General features: G+C 33.6%; 4 protein-coding genes across 7 annotated transcripts; 1 reads left to right on the forward strand and 3 right to left on the reverse strand.

Annotated features, from left to right (window-relative positions):
- Positions 1 to 790: 790 nt before the first annotated feature.
- Positions 791 to 5,211, reverse strand: LOC107020618 (glutathione S-transferase DHAR2-like). Its single transcript, XM_015221057.2, has 6 exons — positions 4,951 to 5,211; positions 3,390 to 3,480; positions 3,151 to 3,294; positions 1,897 to 2,014; positions 1,655 to 1,795; positions 791 to 1,089 (listed from the first exon to the last, which is right to left on the reverse strand). The coding sequence occupies exons 1-6, from the start codon at positions 5,006 to 5,008 to the stop codon at positions 1,009 to 1,011; spliced, it is 633 nt and encodes a 210-aa protein (XP_015076543.1). The 5' UTR covers positions 5,009 to 5,211; the 3' UTR covers positions 791 to 1,008.
- A 3,093-nt stretch (positions 5,212 to 8,304) lies between these two features.
- On the forward strand, positions 8,305 to 12,374 carry LOC107018779. 4 transcript variants are annotated; one of them, XM_015219347.2, is made up of 3 exons: positions 8,305 to 8,452; positions 9,950 to 11,330; positions 11,410 to 12,374. In XM_015219347.2, the coding sequence occupies exons 2-3, from the start codon at positions 9,995 to 9,997 to the stop codon at positions 12,042 to 12,044; spliced, it is 1,971 nt and encodes a 656-aa protein (XP_015074833.1). In that variant the 5' UTR covers positions 8,305 to 8,452; positions 9,950 to 9,994; the 3' UTR covers positions 12,045 to 12,374. The 4 variants fall into 4 exon arrangements, with proteins under 4 accessions (XP_015074833.1, XP_015074831.1, XP_027773057.1 ...); XM_015219345.2 differs by lacking the exon at positions 8,305 to 8,452 and adding an exon at positions 8,459 to 8,635; XM_027917256.1 differs by lacking the exon at positions 8,305 to 8,452 and adding an exon at positions 8,459 to 8,635 and having other exon boundaries at positions 11,416 to 12,374.
- Positions 12,375 to 12,601: 227 nt separating this feature from the next.
- Positions 12,602 to 14,026, reverse strand: LOC107019067 (dirigent protein 24-like). The gene has a single exon (XM_015219649.2). The coding sequence runs from the start codon at positions 13,962 to 13,964 to the stop codon at positions 12,762 to 12,764; it is 1,203 nt and encodes a 400-aa protein (XP_015075135.1). The 5' UTR covers positions 13,965 to 14,026; the 3' UTR covers positions 12,602 to 12,761.
- A 1,125-nt stretch (positions 14,027 to 15,151) lies between these two features.
- Positions 15,152 to 15,868, reverse strand: LOC107020006 (dirigent protein 25-like). The gene has a single exon (XM_015220350.2). The coding sequence runs from the start codon at positions 15,866 to 15,868 to the stop codon at positions 15,152 to 15,154; it is 717 nt and encodes a 238-aa protein (XP_015075836.1).
- Between the last annotated feature and the right edge of the window lie 1,137 nt (positions 15,869 to 17,005).

Below are 17,005 nucleotides of genomic sequence, written 5' to 3' on the forward strand. Positions count from 1 at the left end.
TATATTATTGTTAATCATGCACGTTTTTGGGATATAGACTTTATAATAGATGTAATTCTGAATAAATTGACTAAACGTCTTAAATTGATTCTCAATCTATTACAACCCTTCATAAATCGGATTTGGAACAATCCTCGCCTCACTCCCGCTCTTTGATAGCTACGTACTAAGACGCTTCAAAAGAATGTTCACTACTTGCATTCACCTTAAGGTCTAATCCAATCTTACCCAAGATTTTTATTGGCAAAGTTTAAATCGAAACGATATGATCAATAATGATTCATATCATCTAACCTAACTTGTTTGAAATCAACGCGTAAAATTGTCATTATAACTTAATAGTAAACGTGAAACGTCTTTGGAACTCATAGTAAGATAGGGGACGCGAATGGGGTGGTGGGTTGATTTTTTCACTCCACACTTATCTCGCGAGAGATTAAAGTATTTTTGTATCAATAAGGTGTGACTTAACGATCAATGAAAAGAATCGACTTGAGCAATTACTCAAGGTGCATGCAAACTGACATGAACATCATTAAACAAGTGAAAAAGCTTCTCTAAAATTCGAAACTTTTCAACACACTACATGTCCTTTATTCTTTTTCTCCTTGATCTCATTATCTCTTTTTAACGATCAATAACACACCTAAACTACACTTATACGCAACGCACATTTCACACCAACGAACTATCACTATCTAAGTAGTCGATGTATGAAATTTACAAACAAAAAAAAAGTAATAGTTCCGATGTGTTTTTTCTTACCATTATTTTATAGCAAAAACTGAAGCAAAAGATCAACAACTAACACCTTACATTAACTAATAAAAGTTTCAGAACATAACTTGTTTATTAGACACAAACAGTACAAGGATTAATCGATCCACAGACCAACGATGAACGTTTTTATTTAGATCATACTATATAGATCACGTTCATAATGCTGCACTCATCGAACTGCTAACTACTCGAGACAAAACATGATTATAGTTTCGAGTCAGTCATACGTTAAACCTTTGGAGCCCACCCTGCGATGACGTACTTCTCTTCAGCCTTGGTTTTCTGGAACGACTCTCGCTCGAAGAGCAGCTGTAGAAGGAGAACATAAAGGTGTCAACTTTTGTTCCAGTTTTTGCTTTTGTTTCAAAGAGTTGGAAGATATGACATATTTAGCATACGCTAAGGCATGGACATAGAGAACCGGAAGAATATGCAATCGTAATATCAGAAGCTAAACATGAAAAACTTGGTCGTCTCCAAAACAGAATTACACTATAAAGCCGAACTCCTCAGAAATGCCTCCGAGTGCATGTGGATCCTCCAAAAGTAGTGTAGTTTTGAAGAATCCGACACCAGTTCAGCAACAAATCAACATAGGAAGAAGCAGCGAACCAACAAATGTCAAGTTTCGTACCATACTCAAAAGATTTACACTTTGGCCCTTTTATTCGAGAACTGGCCAGGACAGTGAAAAGTCAAGTTGATTTATACATTATACTAGTAAGTTCAAGAGAATGAATTGTAGAGACATTTCGACACACCGGTAAGACATAAACAAACTATTCCAGCACGAAGAATGTTCTCAACACTCACAGATAAAGCAGATACCAACCATCCACGCACACAAGGACACGGTGAGAAACAGAGTGCATACCTTCATGTAGTTACGCACATGACTCAAGCTTCCAGGCACACTCCACTTCTTGAAGTGTCCAAGAGCCACCTCGAGATGGTACAGTTTTGGAGCCAAGCTCATATCAACTGAACAAACATTCTGCCCATTGACATATGGTCCCTGACGAAATTCACAGCCAATAGAAATTAAGATCATCGTAAAAACTAGAGATGCATACTTTATGTTAAACATATCAGACAGTTCAATGTAAAACAGCATACATGAGCCTTGAGATGCTCTTCCAAAGCCTTTAATTCATCAAGGAGAGCCTGCTCAGTACTGTCACTAGAATCCTTGCTCTTCAGAAATGAGACGAAGGTAGGAAATATTTTCGAGCCCCTGCAATCCCAAACAAGTTACAGATGATATTCCACCCGTCAACATCAATGAAATATAAAATCAAACTGCAACACATGCAAGCTTATTACCATGATTAATCATACAAACACATTTAGAGACAATCATCTAAAAGGAAACACTGGATAGATAAACTAAGTGATTACTATGTTCCATATTGAATGTCCAATTCGACTTGGCATATTAAGAGTTGAGAATCTAAAGGTGAACATATGAAGCACGGTGGTAACCTTTTTGCTTCTCCAAACAAGTAAGAGAAATGTTGTATTCAGTACCCGAAGATTAAAATACAAGAGGTGTTGTTTTTTTGAAAGTTCGAAAAAGAGTTTCCGCAGAACTACCTTTAGATTGTTATAAGAACTGTTTTCAACAAAATGCCAAGAAAGACAGATTTTCTTCGAAACTTTAAACCAAATCTCGTCTATGACATTTGAGATATAAGATTAAATCAAATTATGTAAATTCAATTTGGAACACAGGAAGTTAAGTGTTTATGCTTGATCTAAAGAAAATCAAGCCACAAAAGTGAAGAGAACTATCACAAAACTTCATTTAAATGTGGCTTGCAGAAACCTAAGACGAATTCACAAATCACTTCCCTCCAAGGAATAAAGAACAAAAGGTTGGGGAAGTAAAACCAAGAAACCTTTCCACAGAATTTTGAAGGAAAAATGTCATGTTAAAGTAATTGGAAATAGCAACTCCGTAAAACGCTTCCACTTTTGATTTCTATAAGGAATTCAAGACAAAGAAAACATTAAAAATTTATCTTGCTTCTTTTATTTTAATAACTTCTGCTACATACAACATGAAGTTTCAACTTTTAAGTAATATTCGTTACCCAAAGCACTAAAATCTAAAGCAAATACCGAGATACAGCCAATAGAACATACAGAGAAATAAAGCACCAAGGGTGTGGCCAAGTGGTCAATGAAGTAGGTTGAGAACCATGACGTCACAGGTTTAAATATCAGCAGAGACAAAAACACTAGATGATTTCTTCCCATCTTTCTTTGTCCAGGTTGATGGTATCCAGTGGAGTTAGTCGAGGTCTAGAGAAATGTGGCCAATAAAGAAACTTATTTGAACACATGGAGAAAGTAGGGAAGAAAACATACACAGAGGCAAATTCAGGGGGAGCAATGAGAGAGGGATTAGGGTATTTCTCTTCAATAATCCCAACAATGACATCAGAATCTGGGATCCATTTTTCACCAAAATTGATCACGGGAACTTTCCCTTCTGGGTTCACCTCCAAGAACCTAAAATCGCAACCCCAAAACAAAATTTTCAGTTTCAGAATGAAAAAAATGTTACCTTTGGGACAAAAAGGAAGTACTTTTATCTTCAGATTTACCATTTGGGCTTGTCACTAACATTAATCAAGTGCTTCTTGTAAGTCACTTTCTTTTCCTCCAACGTCAGAAGTACCCTTTGGCTAAATGGACCTTAATATCACAAAAACATCAAAAAAATCAGAAAAAATGAAACTAAACCCATGAAAATTTGCAAAACACTCTCACACTGTCACATATACAAACTAAAACAATGGTATATGTATTAAGAGAGCAAGATTACAGTCTCAGAAGTACCCCTTTGGGTAAATGGACCTTAAATTCAATAAACCACGACTAATTAAGAACAAATGAAACCAAGCCCATGAAAACTTGCTCAGAACTAACAACTAACACACACAAACTAAAACAATGGTATAAATCTTAGAGAATAAGAAATTACATTCTCAGAAGTACCCTTAGACTATACATGGACCAGAGATCAATAAAACATCACAAATTCAGAAAAATCCAAACCAACCCATGAAAATTTGCCCCAAAAACAACACAGATACACAAAAAACAAAGGTATAACTCACAGTGAGCAAGAAATTTACAGTCTTTATAAATACACTTTAGCTAAATGTACCTTAAAATCAAGAAACCACCACAAACTCAGAAAAATTCAAACCAACTCATGAAAATTTGCCCCAAAAGACAGAGACACACAAAATCAAAGGTTTAAATTTTAATGAGCAGGAAATTTACAGTCTTTATAGATACCCTTCATCTATATGTACCTCAAAATCAAGAAACCATCACAAACTCTGAAAAATCCAAATCAACACATGCAAATTTGCCCCAAAAATAACACACATACACAAAAACAAAGGTATAACTCTTAATGAGCAGGAAATTTATAGTCTTTATAGATACCCTTTATCTAAATGTACCTCAGAATCAAGAAACCATCAAAAACTCTGAAAAATCCAAACCAACACATGAAAATTTGCCCCAAAAATAACACAGACACACAAAAACAAAGGTATAAATCTTAATGAGCAGGAAATTTATAGTCTTTATAGATACCCTTTATCTAAATGTACCTCAGAATCAAGAAACCATCAAAAACTCTGAAAAATCCAAACCAACACATGAAAATTTGCCCCAAAAGTAACAGACACACAAAAACAAAGGTATAAATCTTAGTGAGCAAGAAATTTACAGTCTTTATAGATTCCCTTTATCTAAATGTACCTCAAAATCAAGCAAATTCAGAAAAATCCAAACCAACCATGAAAATTTGCACACAGACACACAAAAACAAAGGTATAAATCTTAGTGAGCAAGAAATTTACAGTCTTTATAGATACCCTTTATCTAAATTCACCTCAAAATCAAGCAAATTCAGAAAAATCCAAACCAACCATGAAAATTTGCACACAGACACACAAAAACAAAGGTATAAATCTTAGTGAGCAAGAAATTTACAGTCTTTATAGATACCCTTTATCTAAATTCACCTCAAAATCAAGAAATCACCAAAAATTCAGAAAAAATCAAACCACCCCATGAAAATTTACCCCAAAAACAACACATACACAAAAGGGTATGCATATAATCTCAAAGGGTGTTAGAAATTACAGTCTCCAAGGACATCAGGGGCACCCACAGCAGCCTTGACACAAACTTCAACAACCATGATTGATAAACAGAAACTTTTACAAGAGAATTCTGAAGAAAGATAACTCACAAATTGAGTGTGTTCTTTCTGGAACTTTGTACAATAATATAGTGTCCTATCTAAAGCATTTTCCACATGTCCAATTCTCTAATGCTTACAAAATAGGTAATTTTCAAAATTTTCAAATAATTTGAAAAACAATAAAAACAACACATTCATAGATTTTACGTATAAAATATGTCATATTCTTTAATTATACATATTAATTTTAAATAGCAAATACTTGAAGTTTCCGATTTATTCAAGTGAATGTATATAATTAAATGAAATGAAATGTTTTTCTATAGAAAACTTAACTATCTAATAAACGAATAGAATTTAATTATCACATGCAGAAAAATAAATTTGAACTAAAAGTATTTAGCAGGAACACACTTTATTTAGTTTGAATTTAAATAAAAGTATTTTAACAAATTTAAGAAGAATGATTATGTATTAATACATTATTGTATTGTTACAACAATTATCAATAATTACTATTGTTAACCATCACTATATATCACTAATTATAATTATTGGTTATCATTATCACTATAAATTATTACTACAATCGATCATAATTATAATTGTTATTAATTGTTCAATATTATCGACTATTATCGTTATTAATCATTTTATACTGATAATATTATTTATCACTTTAATCGATTTTTACCACCGCCATATTTAATTACACCATCACTAACTATTATATAAATTATTTATTTATATAATTAAGAGATGTCTATATTTCATATTTATTAATTTTTTTCACAAAGATTATGTTTTATACATTATAAAAAATGAGTTATTTTGAATAGTATTTAGATTTTAGTATAATATTTTAATAATATTAAATTCAATCATCTTAAATTTTATAATATCTAAATGTACATTTAATTTCATATGCCTTACTATTAAAAGAAAAATAGTACCAAAACATAATTACATAAGAAATTCTTTTTGTTCAAATTTATGTCAAATATTAATTAATTTGATTTCCATGCTTTAAATTAATAATCTAAATATTTTGATTGAGAGGAAGTATTTGTTTTTCTTTTGGCTAGTCATTTTCTAGGCATTTAAAGATTTCTTAATGAAATTAAAATCTATTCACATTTTTGTGATTGAGATTTATTTTCAAAATAAATTAAATTGATTTTGGACATTGGAATAACTTTATATCCTGAAATTGATTTTATTGGAAAAACTTTAAAAAGTATGATTTTGATGTGACATAATTGATGTCTGAAAAAGAGCCTTTTTTTTAAAAAAAAAGTGAAAATAAATAAAATAGAGAGAAATATTCCCATTATTTAGTTGATGCTAAAGAAAAAGAAAAAGTTTGAAAATGATCATTCCAAACTTTTCTTTTTTCCTTTTGGATTTTTAGACAAATAATTTATTAAATTTATTATTTACTTATCTTAATTAGTGTACATAAATTGTGGAGTATGTGATTAGACATATATTAGGCATGAATTATACTATTTTTAGTCTAAGTGATTAGGTGAATACAAAAATTAAATATTAAGGTAGCTCAATGTTGATAAGTAATGAACATCATCTATTTTTTCTTATTAATATTATATTAATTATTATTCTTTTACTATCTTAATTTTGATCTTATTAATTATCATCTTTTTTTTTAATAACATTATTATTTGTTATCGTTATTATTCTCTCTTTGCTATAAAATTTATTTTTAATACGCTTTATTATTTCAGTCAAAAATCTATCTAAAAAATGATATTTTTATCTTTACAAAATTGTAATACGATACATCGTAACTCCATATATTCCAAATGCATTAATGTCTAGAATTTATACTCTCCATTATTTATTTATTTTATTTGCTGCAATTTTGGGATAGGAAGAATCATATACCAAATTCTGAAAGTTGTAAGATGCTTGTATAGAACCAAATTCCATTTGAATTGGAATAAAGTTATTCAAAAATTTTTGTCTCAAAAAAAATGTAAAAGTATTTTTTAGATGTCGTGGACGATCGATGTTAAAATGAAATAAGTCCGCTAATATATTCAATATTTATGTTAGTAATATGATGAGAGACTATTTCTCTCTAAACAAAACGATATAAACCTGTTATGTTGCATCTAGATTAAAAGGACGTAATGAGATTTTTCTCTTTTTTTTTTTAAATCAAAGTATTTTTCAAAAATCTAATATATTAGAAAAATTTATATGTTTTTTTTAGTTCTACTTTTATTTTTGATGAGGACTTGCTAGTAATAATTTTAGCAATCTTAGTGATAGGTGGCTTGGATAATAGCGGAGTATACATTTTTGTTTAAGGATACTTCAGTATTTGAAGAAGTGAACATATTAAGTAGTCGAAAGAAGTTTTACACATACATATATATAATTTTAATTATATGTAAACAGTGTTATTTTCAATTCAAATAAACCTTGACCATAAGTTGGCTCCGCCCTAGGGCTACGATGTTTCTTAGGAGAGGGGATGGTGTGTCCCTCGCCTCGTAAATTAGTACTTTTATAACGTGATTCACGTGTTATGTTTTGGAGGGTTTATGTTTTATAGGAATGATAATGTTGTCAATCGCATTTATTATTTTTACGATCTATATGTATACTCGTAGAAATGCTAACTCAATAGCTAATAAATTAGTTATTTAATTTTTTAAAATAAAAATCTCAATGTTAAATGATTTAGTGTTAAAATAACACTTCCTTTTTAAAGTCATCAATTTTTTCAAAGGGTTTGCACATGTCTAAGTGAATTTAGACATGGTAATCAATATCATTTACATTTTCAAAATTGTAAAAAAATTAAATATAATTTATCTTAATTATATAAAATTGATAAATATCCATTTGTTCACATTACTCGTCCGATTTAAATTTTACGCGATTCATAATAAATAACGATTGACATAAAAACTTTTATCGCAATATTTATACCAATCAATATTTAACCTCAGATCCTTACATGTAATATCGAAATAAATAATTTATATTGAATGTAAAATTAAAAAATAATTTAGAAAAAATATTTAAATAATATTTTCCTATTTTTTTACATAGTAAAAAAACAAAAAGATATTCATAATTGTTAATGATTGGAACATTTGACCAACCAAAATTTTGGCGCAATTTTTTTTGCCGACCACCGTAACGGCGGCGGCCTGTTGACACCAAATTTTCGTCAATCAAAACCCTAAATAATAAAAAAAAATTATTATTTATAGTAAGCTTATTATTATAGCAGTTTTTTATTTAGTATTTAATTAAAATTAATTAATCATTTCCAGCTATTCTTCTTCATCACTCCATTATTTTCAGGCAATTTTTTTCATACACAAATCCACAAAAAGCTCAATTTTTTTTTATATATTTGTTTCTTGGGATTTGATCTTCTTGATTTTTCCAGTTTTTTTGGAGGTGGGGTTGTTTTTTTCTTGCTTAAATTTCAATTTTTAATCAATTTTGGTTATGATTAGTTTATGAAAAGTATTATGGATTAAAAAAAATATTTTGATGGCTGCTGTTATTATATTGATATTATCAATTTTATTGGGTTTATCATCATTAGTTATAAGGAGGAGGAGACCATCTTCAATAAAGGTAGAATCTTTAGTTTATGGGTTTTTTGATATTCTTGGATTTTTTATGATTCTTGATTTTTTTTGGGTTTTTGTCACTATGTTGTGTTGTGGGTCTGTAAGTTATTGTGTGAAATGAGTTAGGTTGGATTTTTGTTAGTTATAGTAATTGTTAGGATTGATAATGATATGATATGAGCTTAAATGAAAAAATCGGGATTCATATAGCTGACTCGAACTTGTTTGGTGTTGTTGTTGTATAATAATTGTGAGAATTCCAGCTATGTGAGGTTTTATAAACGTTAGTTTACTTTTTAGTTCAAATAAAGGAAGATAGTTGTGTTAGGACAAATATATACACAAGATTGAGGCATAGTTGAGTATTCTGAGTATACAGAAAATTCGTATAACTGATCTCAACTAGTTTGGAATTCAGGCTTATTTGATTGAGAGTGATGATAGGGAATGATTGTGTTGGGTTTTGAGTTGACTTTTGTGTTGTGGCTAATGATAGTAATTTGATGTCTTTTATGATGGCTTACTGTTGGACTTTCTCAGTGTTGGGGTTTATACTTTATTGATAATGATAATGTTTAATAAATATGGTCTGCTGCTTTTTAGCTTTGAGAGAACAATATTTGACTATGTGTCTCTAATTGCATTTACACTTATGAGTGGTGACATTTGAAGGTATACTATGTTTCATTCTTTGGCTAATGAAGCAAAGAACATGTATTTTCCACGTCATCTGATCTTTTCTCATTAGCAATCGAAGGAAGGGGTAGATCATGTTCTACTTTTCCAAATCTTTCAAGATCCACATCAAAAGCTTTCTCATCTGTGTGATTTAGATGAACTAAGCCCCCCTTCTTTTCTTGGCAGTTATCATACTGATACAAATTTGGCTGTCTGTGTTGTCCCTAACATGGTGTGAATGATGTTCTTCACTTCTCTAGTTTAAGTTTTAAATGCTGTCAATGGATATTGCTTGCTTGGGTGATTAAATGTAAGTCATGCTAGATTCGCTATAAACGCCACTCTGAATGGCATATGGTTTCTAGAGCTTTGATCTTTGAATTTTTTCATTGGATTGTTTGTTTTGTGCGGAGGGATGTAGCCATCTGTGTGCAAGAACTAAGAACTATCATTAATGTGTCTTTGCTTATTTTAAAATGCTTCTGTTATCGAAGGCATTATCTTATTGCATCAGAGAACAGTAATAAGTTCCTAACAACATTCAATGTGATTTGGGAAAACATGATTTGTATCTAATTTGCTCTTGTAGACATAATTGTTGATCTGGAAAACTAACAAAATTCTCGTCATGTCTGCACAGTGCCTGGTTTAATCAACCAGACTGGTTAAGGAGTTGTTGAAACAGATGGAAGGGAAGCAGCACACACCAAGTGTTATAGCAAGGTTGATGAGCCTTGACGAGCTTCCACCTCGGCAGCACCTCCCTGTTAAGAGAAGGAGAGTACTCTCTGAGAACTATCTCCAGAAAATGGCTTCTATAGGTTTGCGAGAGAAGAGTTCATTTTCTGTTGGCCTCTCCCGTGGAATAAACACTCAGAAGCATCAAATAGTTAAAGATGTATCTGCAGCGAAGTTGAAGATGCGGAAATATACTAATTCGAGTGTTACTTCTATAAAGGAGAAACATTCTTATCTTATGGACTTCGAAGGCACCTCAGAAAGTTTACTTTCAACCAAGCATTTGCGTGATCTACAGGCTTATAAACCCTATTGCCATCCAGTTCACTCAGCTGTAGCTAAACCAATAAGCAAGATGTCTGCTAAGACTACCGCTAAAGAAAAGACTTTGAGATCTCTTCAGACACTTGAGATTGGTTCACCTAAGGATGACATTGGAGAATGTTCTATTCATCACTTGAAGAAAATAAACTTTCAGCTTGATCCAAATGAAAACATGCCTCATCCGTCTACAAGAGTTATTGTGGTCAAACCTAGTTCTGGAAAGTATCGTAAAACCAATCATCAGTCAGTTTCTCTTAGGCATGGTTTGCAGTCCGTTCCCGTTGATTTGAAGTACAAGAAATTCGCCGAACATGAAAATGGGGCAGTACATAATGAGAGACCAGGAAGAGCAGAAAGCATCAGTGACACTTTTCTGAAGGCCGACGCTCTAAAGCTGCCTTCTTCAAAATTATTTAGTACACAAAGAAAAGATAATACACTAAATTTCTTTTCAAAGAGGTCATCTTTTTCCAAAGAAGTCAAGAAGCAAACCATTGAAAAATGGAAGCTGATGAATGATCTTCAAGAAGTTGAAACAACTTGTAGAAGCCAAAATCTTGGAGAAATGCTTGCTACGGATGACTTAGAAACTAGGCCTCAATTTTTGGACTCCAAGCGTGACTCGCAAAGGTTTTGCAGTTCATCCAGTGTGAACACTCAGAACTCAGGCTCGTGCAGCAAGGATTCGCTAGTTCCAAATCATTCTGCTGGTTCTAGGATAGCCTCTGGAAGTCCTGAAGGTATGATCGGCCATAAAGCTTCTCTATATGGCTGGCATCCAAGGCAGAAAGTAGCTGTTGCTGAGAAACATTCCAAGTCCATGAACCAAAAACAGAAAGATAATATGGAATATAGAGACTTGAACTTGAAGGAAACCGATCAGCATAGTCCAAATTCAGTTCTGGAGCCACCTTTCCAGGAAGAGGAACCCTATACCTCTGCGTTCCACGGCCTATGTAGTAAGTAAACACAAACCTTTGTTAACTATTTCTCAACAGATTTCATCCGATCTTATTTTTGTATTTCTAAACTTGTAAGGTGTAGCACGGCAACTTCAGTTTCTTGAGACCAACTCTGAGGAAACATATTCAGAAGGATCTGAAATGGGTGTCTCAACTGATGGAGACTCCGAGACTGGGTCTCCAGATCTCCTTCAAGATAGTGAAAACATTTTGAAAGACTTCAAAACTGCAGATGGCAGGGACTTCTCCTACCTAGTTGATGTTTTAGATGAAGCCAGTTTGCACGGCATAAACCTAGGAATGTGTTTTGAGACATGGCATTCTCTGGAATGTCCCGTGAATCCCTCAGTGTTTGACTTGTTAGAGAAGAAATACGGGAAACAAACATCTTGGCTAAAATCAGAGAGGAAACTGCTGTTTGACCACATAAATTCAGGGCTAAGTGAGATTTTGCATTCATTTCTGGAGATCTACATAATGGGAAAATCTTTTAAGAGAAGGTGTTGTTCTACGATGAGGAGAACTGATATTGAAGAAGAGCTGTGGAGGATGCTGGTTAGTCATGAAAATGAAATACGCAAGGACTTGTCTGGGAAGGCAATTGGAAATGAAACCAAATGGTTGCAGGTCGAGGAGGAAATTGGTAGCATATGCAGAGAAATAGAGAAATATTTGTTGGAGGAGCTAGCTGCAGAATTAGCTACGCATTGAGAGTGTATAAAATGGGATTTGGCCGCTAAAGTTTTCCTACTACTTCCCTCCTCAAGTTACTGGGAATAGATATAGTTTTTTTTCAACAGCATTTTTGATCTGAAAGTATAGGATTTTGTGTAGAAAATCTGAAAGACGTGGCACTGTTTATTCTTATATTCATTTAAACATGGTGTGCAGTTCTTGAAGGATTATTTTTTCTATAGATTATCACCCATGCTTATGCATGAAGATACATGTAGAAAGATTTGGTGTAAACAACTAAATATCAATACTATTGATATATTTTTGAAGGCTGAGAGCCAGAAGTTGAAAAGGAGTTATCGTTGAGCAGGTGTTTGTGCTATTAATTCTTGCTTTCAGTTTACTATTTAAGGGAATCTTTCTTTAAATAATGCTACAAACTACTTTTCCCTTGAGCCTGTTTTTCCTTCTACAGCTGTATTGGTGGAAAAACCTTCCAGGTATAAGATTTTGGTAGGTCTTTCATTTTATTAGATATCTTTTCATATACACTGTTGTTTAGTGTTTCATGATGTGTGATGGAAAAATGAAACTCCCAAGTCGAATACACATTTTTGTACTGAGTAAAAGAGGTCTGATATATCATAATATCACCAGTACATATGACCATTCAATTACATGCTTCAAAGTACGAAATATAAAGATTCAGAAATATAGCAAACATGTTGAATTAATATCTAGGGGGCATGCTGTTTAAGGGGTGATGTAGACAGTAAAGTGGGTAATTGTCTCCAGTCCATCAGTTGTATGTTGGTCCACGTGAGGAAGAGTTTCGATGGTGGCAAATCCTTTAGCATTCTCATACTTGCCAGTCCCTCCTATGATGGCAATGTGAGAAATTGGTGTGGCTGTCCTGTGAATTCCGAAGAAACTAATAGTATCATCAACTTCATGATTATGTTCTCCATGGAAAAGTGTTGTCAAGGCTAAAGTGTGGCTGGTGCCGTCTGAAGAACTTGTCAGGTAAAATCCTTGTGCCCTCCCGAGAACAGATGATCCAAGCTCATGCCCCTCTGTTAATTCATTGTCAACGACAGTAATAGAGCCAAACATAAGCTGCTGAAGCGATAAACCAGAAGGAAGCTGCCCGGCTGTTACAAAAGGTTGGGTATCATCACCAGTAACTACATCGTTGTTTCCGCTGTTTTGCAGGACTGTGTTAGCTTGTTGCTGACCGTTAAGGCCTGCAAGGAATGGATAATTGTTGTTATTGACGATGTTGTTAATGTTGTTCAAAGAAATTCCTCCATTCATTGGGAAGATTTGATTGTTGAGCTTGGAGAAAGGCAGATTGTTGGCATCGGAAGTGGCTACAATTCCAGTGACAACTCTTCCTGAAGGAAGCGAACCACCAAGGATGTCATGCATGAAAAAGGAGAACGTGGGGTGTTCGAGGATGGGACTTTCTACTTTGGGGCCTGATGCAGCAGCTGCTGTGGTCCCACCTGGGGCTTTAGTGGCCACTCCTGGTGTTTTGGTGACAGGGGTAGTAACTGGTGCTGCATCAGCAACAGGGGCTGCTCCATTATCTGTTAAGTCAGCAGGAGGAGTCGCTGACGCAGCAGGGGCGATGACAGGGACTGAATCTGGCTCAGGGTCAGCTGGTAAAACTGCTGGAGGAGCCACTGTGTCCGCAGGGATGGAAGGATCAGCTACTGGTGCCACATCAGAATCAGGAGTGGTGACAGTAGCTGGTAATTGGTTACTCGGCAATGTGGTAGCTGGGGCAACCACAGGAGCCACAACAGGCTCATCTATTTCTGATGACGCATCTGCCACTTGGCTCACTTCATCAAGGATTCTTGCTGAACTGGCACAGTCAAAGGTGAGGACTAGCAGAAAAATGCAGAACGTGGCTAGGAGTGTTTTCGAGATGAGTTGGGAAACTTTCGCCATCTTTTCTTGAAAGCGGTGCTAGAGTGAGATATAGAAGGCAAATGAAGTTGAGTAGATGCTTAACTGATGAGGAAAGACTTGAGCCTCAATGGTTATATATAGCTTTATCACATCCTAATATAAAGTGGAGCTGATAAGGTGGTTTTGGTAAGGAGTGATCTTATTTTGTTGCAGAACACCAAATCCACTTGGACATCAGGTTTGGTTGAACCAACTCTGAATTATTTTTTTTTCTGATTAACTAGTTATCTCTTTTTTTAATAACCGTGGTGTCCGAGCCAGCTTTGTGAACTTCAACTAATTCCACGGGATACCTGTAACCTCCCACCAACATGTATCAGTTAACTTAGGATGTTCATGTACAGATATACTATTGACTTCACAGAAGCTTTCATTTTTTCAACTTCTACAGGCAGAATTGCCATGTCTCGTTCTTCCTGTTTTTCCGAGCTTAAAAAAAATTCATAATTGCTAGCGACAGAACGCAGTTTAAGTTTCCTTCATAGATGATAAAATATTAAAATTTATCAGTAAATCTTGTTGAAGGCAGAAGAATACTCTGTGAATTTCACACAATTCTGAAAGAAATGAGTTCCTAAACCTCAGAATTCTCCTCACATTTCCTAAACCCGATATGTAGTATAAAATTCGAAGGAGATTAAGTTGTTTTTCTCATAAATAGTACATCTTCAGGAATCCTCATATATGTATTATCTATTCGTCCTCCAACACTATTTGATTTTTTTTCTTTTCAGGCCTTTGCAGCTTATTCCACGCTCCTGAATTGGTCTGTTAACTGTTAACTGTTAACTTTATGAATTTTAGTCAGCTGATTTAGCAATACTATGTCTTCCCCTACACTTGCCTTTGTATCTGCGCGGAGAAAGCAGTTTTCCCTATGCATGACTTTAACTTGATTTGCTTATCTAGTACAATGTCTGTAGTCAGAATTTTTTCATGCGAGTTTCGATATAACTTTGAAACTATTGAAGAGCTGTTCATTTTTCTGATGGAACACACTTTGGAAAAGTTCACTGTGACACTAATTGTAGTTTGTGTAAACATCTCCCTTTGTATTGACAGTAACAAAATCTTCACCCTTATAACAAAATATAACAATCAAAAATTACAATAGAGAAAGAAATTGTGAATTACAGTTCGATGATTACTCTAGCAAGTTACTAACTTTAACCAAGATAAACATTGAATGAAAGAATCTTGTATGCTTCTTCATTTTTGTTAGATGTTACATTGACAATCTTGACAGTAGCATAGCCATTTGCATCATGATACTTTCCGGTACCTCCTATTACTGCTATATGTGATTCAAAAACATCGCCCTTATGCACCCCGAAAAACCTTAGACTATCTTCATACTCATTACCAAGAAAAGTAGTAGTCATCGCCATCATATGACTGCTACCGTCTTCTGAACTTGCTACATACATTCCTTGAGCTTTTCCCATCAAAGATGAACCGTAAATAGAACCTTTGTATATGTCCTCATCGATTGTTATTACTGTCCCTAGTTCTAATTCTTGCAGTGTAGCTATAGCTGGGAACGTCATGCTGATTCCTTCCAGATCAAGCGTGTGAGTATGCAATCCGTTCATTCCAACATTTGTGTTTGTGTCGGTCAAGGGAATGCCTCCTAACGGAGGGAAATAGCCTAATGGTTTCGAGAAGGGAAGTTGATGATGATGATGACTATTTACTCTTGTTGATGCAGGTCTTGATGAAGGGTGTTCTAGACTAAGAACATCTAGCATGTAAAAAGACGTTTCATCGCGTTCATGATGATGATGATTGTTATTCAGAGTTCTAGCTGAAAATGATTGATTGCTCAATGTCAAGAACAAGAACAAGAACCAAAAAATGATTAGTTTGGAAGAAGACTTTAGCATCTTGATTGTTTGTAGAAGAGATTTCAATAGGCTCTTTGTGAATTAAGTGAAAAAAGGGGAATTCTCTAATAATATTTTAAAATTTTTGAAGTGGAGTTGTTAATGTATTAATGAATTAGTTAAACTTGTTATGTTAGTTGACTTCTAAGGTCCTAAGGACCATTATTTCCTATCAAGGAAGTATGAAAGAGAAAAAAAATATTTCTCGTTTTAATTTATTAGTCTGATTTTGACTTATACGGAGTATTATAGAAAATAAAGAACATTTTCAAATCTCGTGATCTTAAATTAGAAATATGTAGAATATACTAAAATGCCTTTTGATTTTGTGATCTTAATTGGTCTCAAAGGTAGGAATTCCTTGTAGATAATGAAGAAAGTTCGGATACTTTTTTGCTCTCAGTTATTATTGTTATTAACGAGCAATTTCACTTTCAACAATAACAACATGCTCAATGAGATCCCCACAAAGTAGGTATGAGGAGAGGAGTCAAGTCTACGCATATCTTATCAGTATCTGGTAGATAGAGAGGTTGTTTCCAAAGGACCCTCGAGCTCAAGTACATCAAATATAAGTAAAAGAGAAAGAAAATAATGGTGAATAATACAGTGTAGAACCTACAAGAAAGAAATAATACTAGCAACAAATTAGTGTGAAAAATGAATCACAATACACAATATATGATGATCGATAACAAAAGTTAGGCAAGACAACACTCGTCCCCTACTAACCTTCTATCGTATTACGCGACTTCTACTCCTTTCTATCTTGAGGCATCTCCCCGTAATATAAAATTGTGTCATGTCCTCTCTAATCACCACCTCTAATACATTTTCGACCTACCTCTATCCTTTTGCGTACCCTTAATTACAACCAGTCTCTTAAACCTCCTCCATGGGGTGTTTGCGCACCTCCTTTTTACATGTGGCACAAATAACATTTCGACATTCAATCAAATATCTTTTATCTTTTAAATATTCTATGTTGTTAATTATTATGATTTATAAAAAATTTACGTTTTTTTTTCATTTCAAATATTATATGCTACTCTTCTATATCGATTTACGTGGCACCGATATAATTTCAAAAATCATTTAAATTTTTTGTCTTTTAAAAGTTTAAAATTGTTGATTATT

This window comes from Solanum pennellii, chromosome 5 (genome assembly GCF_001406875.1).
Source record: "Solanum pennellii chromosome 5, SPENNV200".
Lineage (NCBI taxonomy): Eukaryota > Viridiplantae > Streptophyta > Magnoliopsida > Solanales > Solanaceae > Solanum > Solanum pennellii.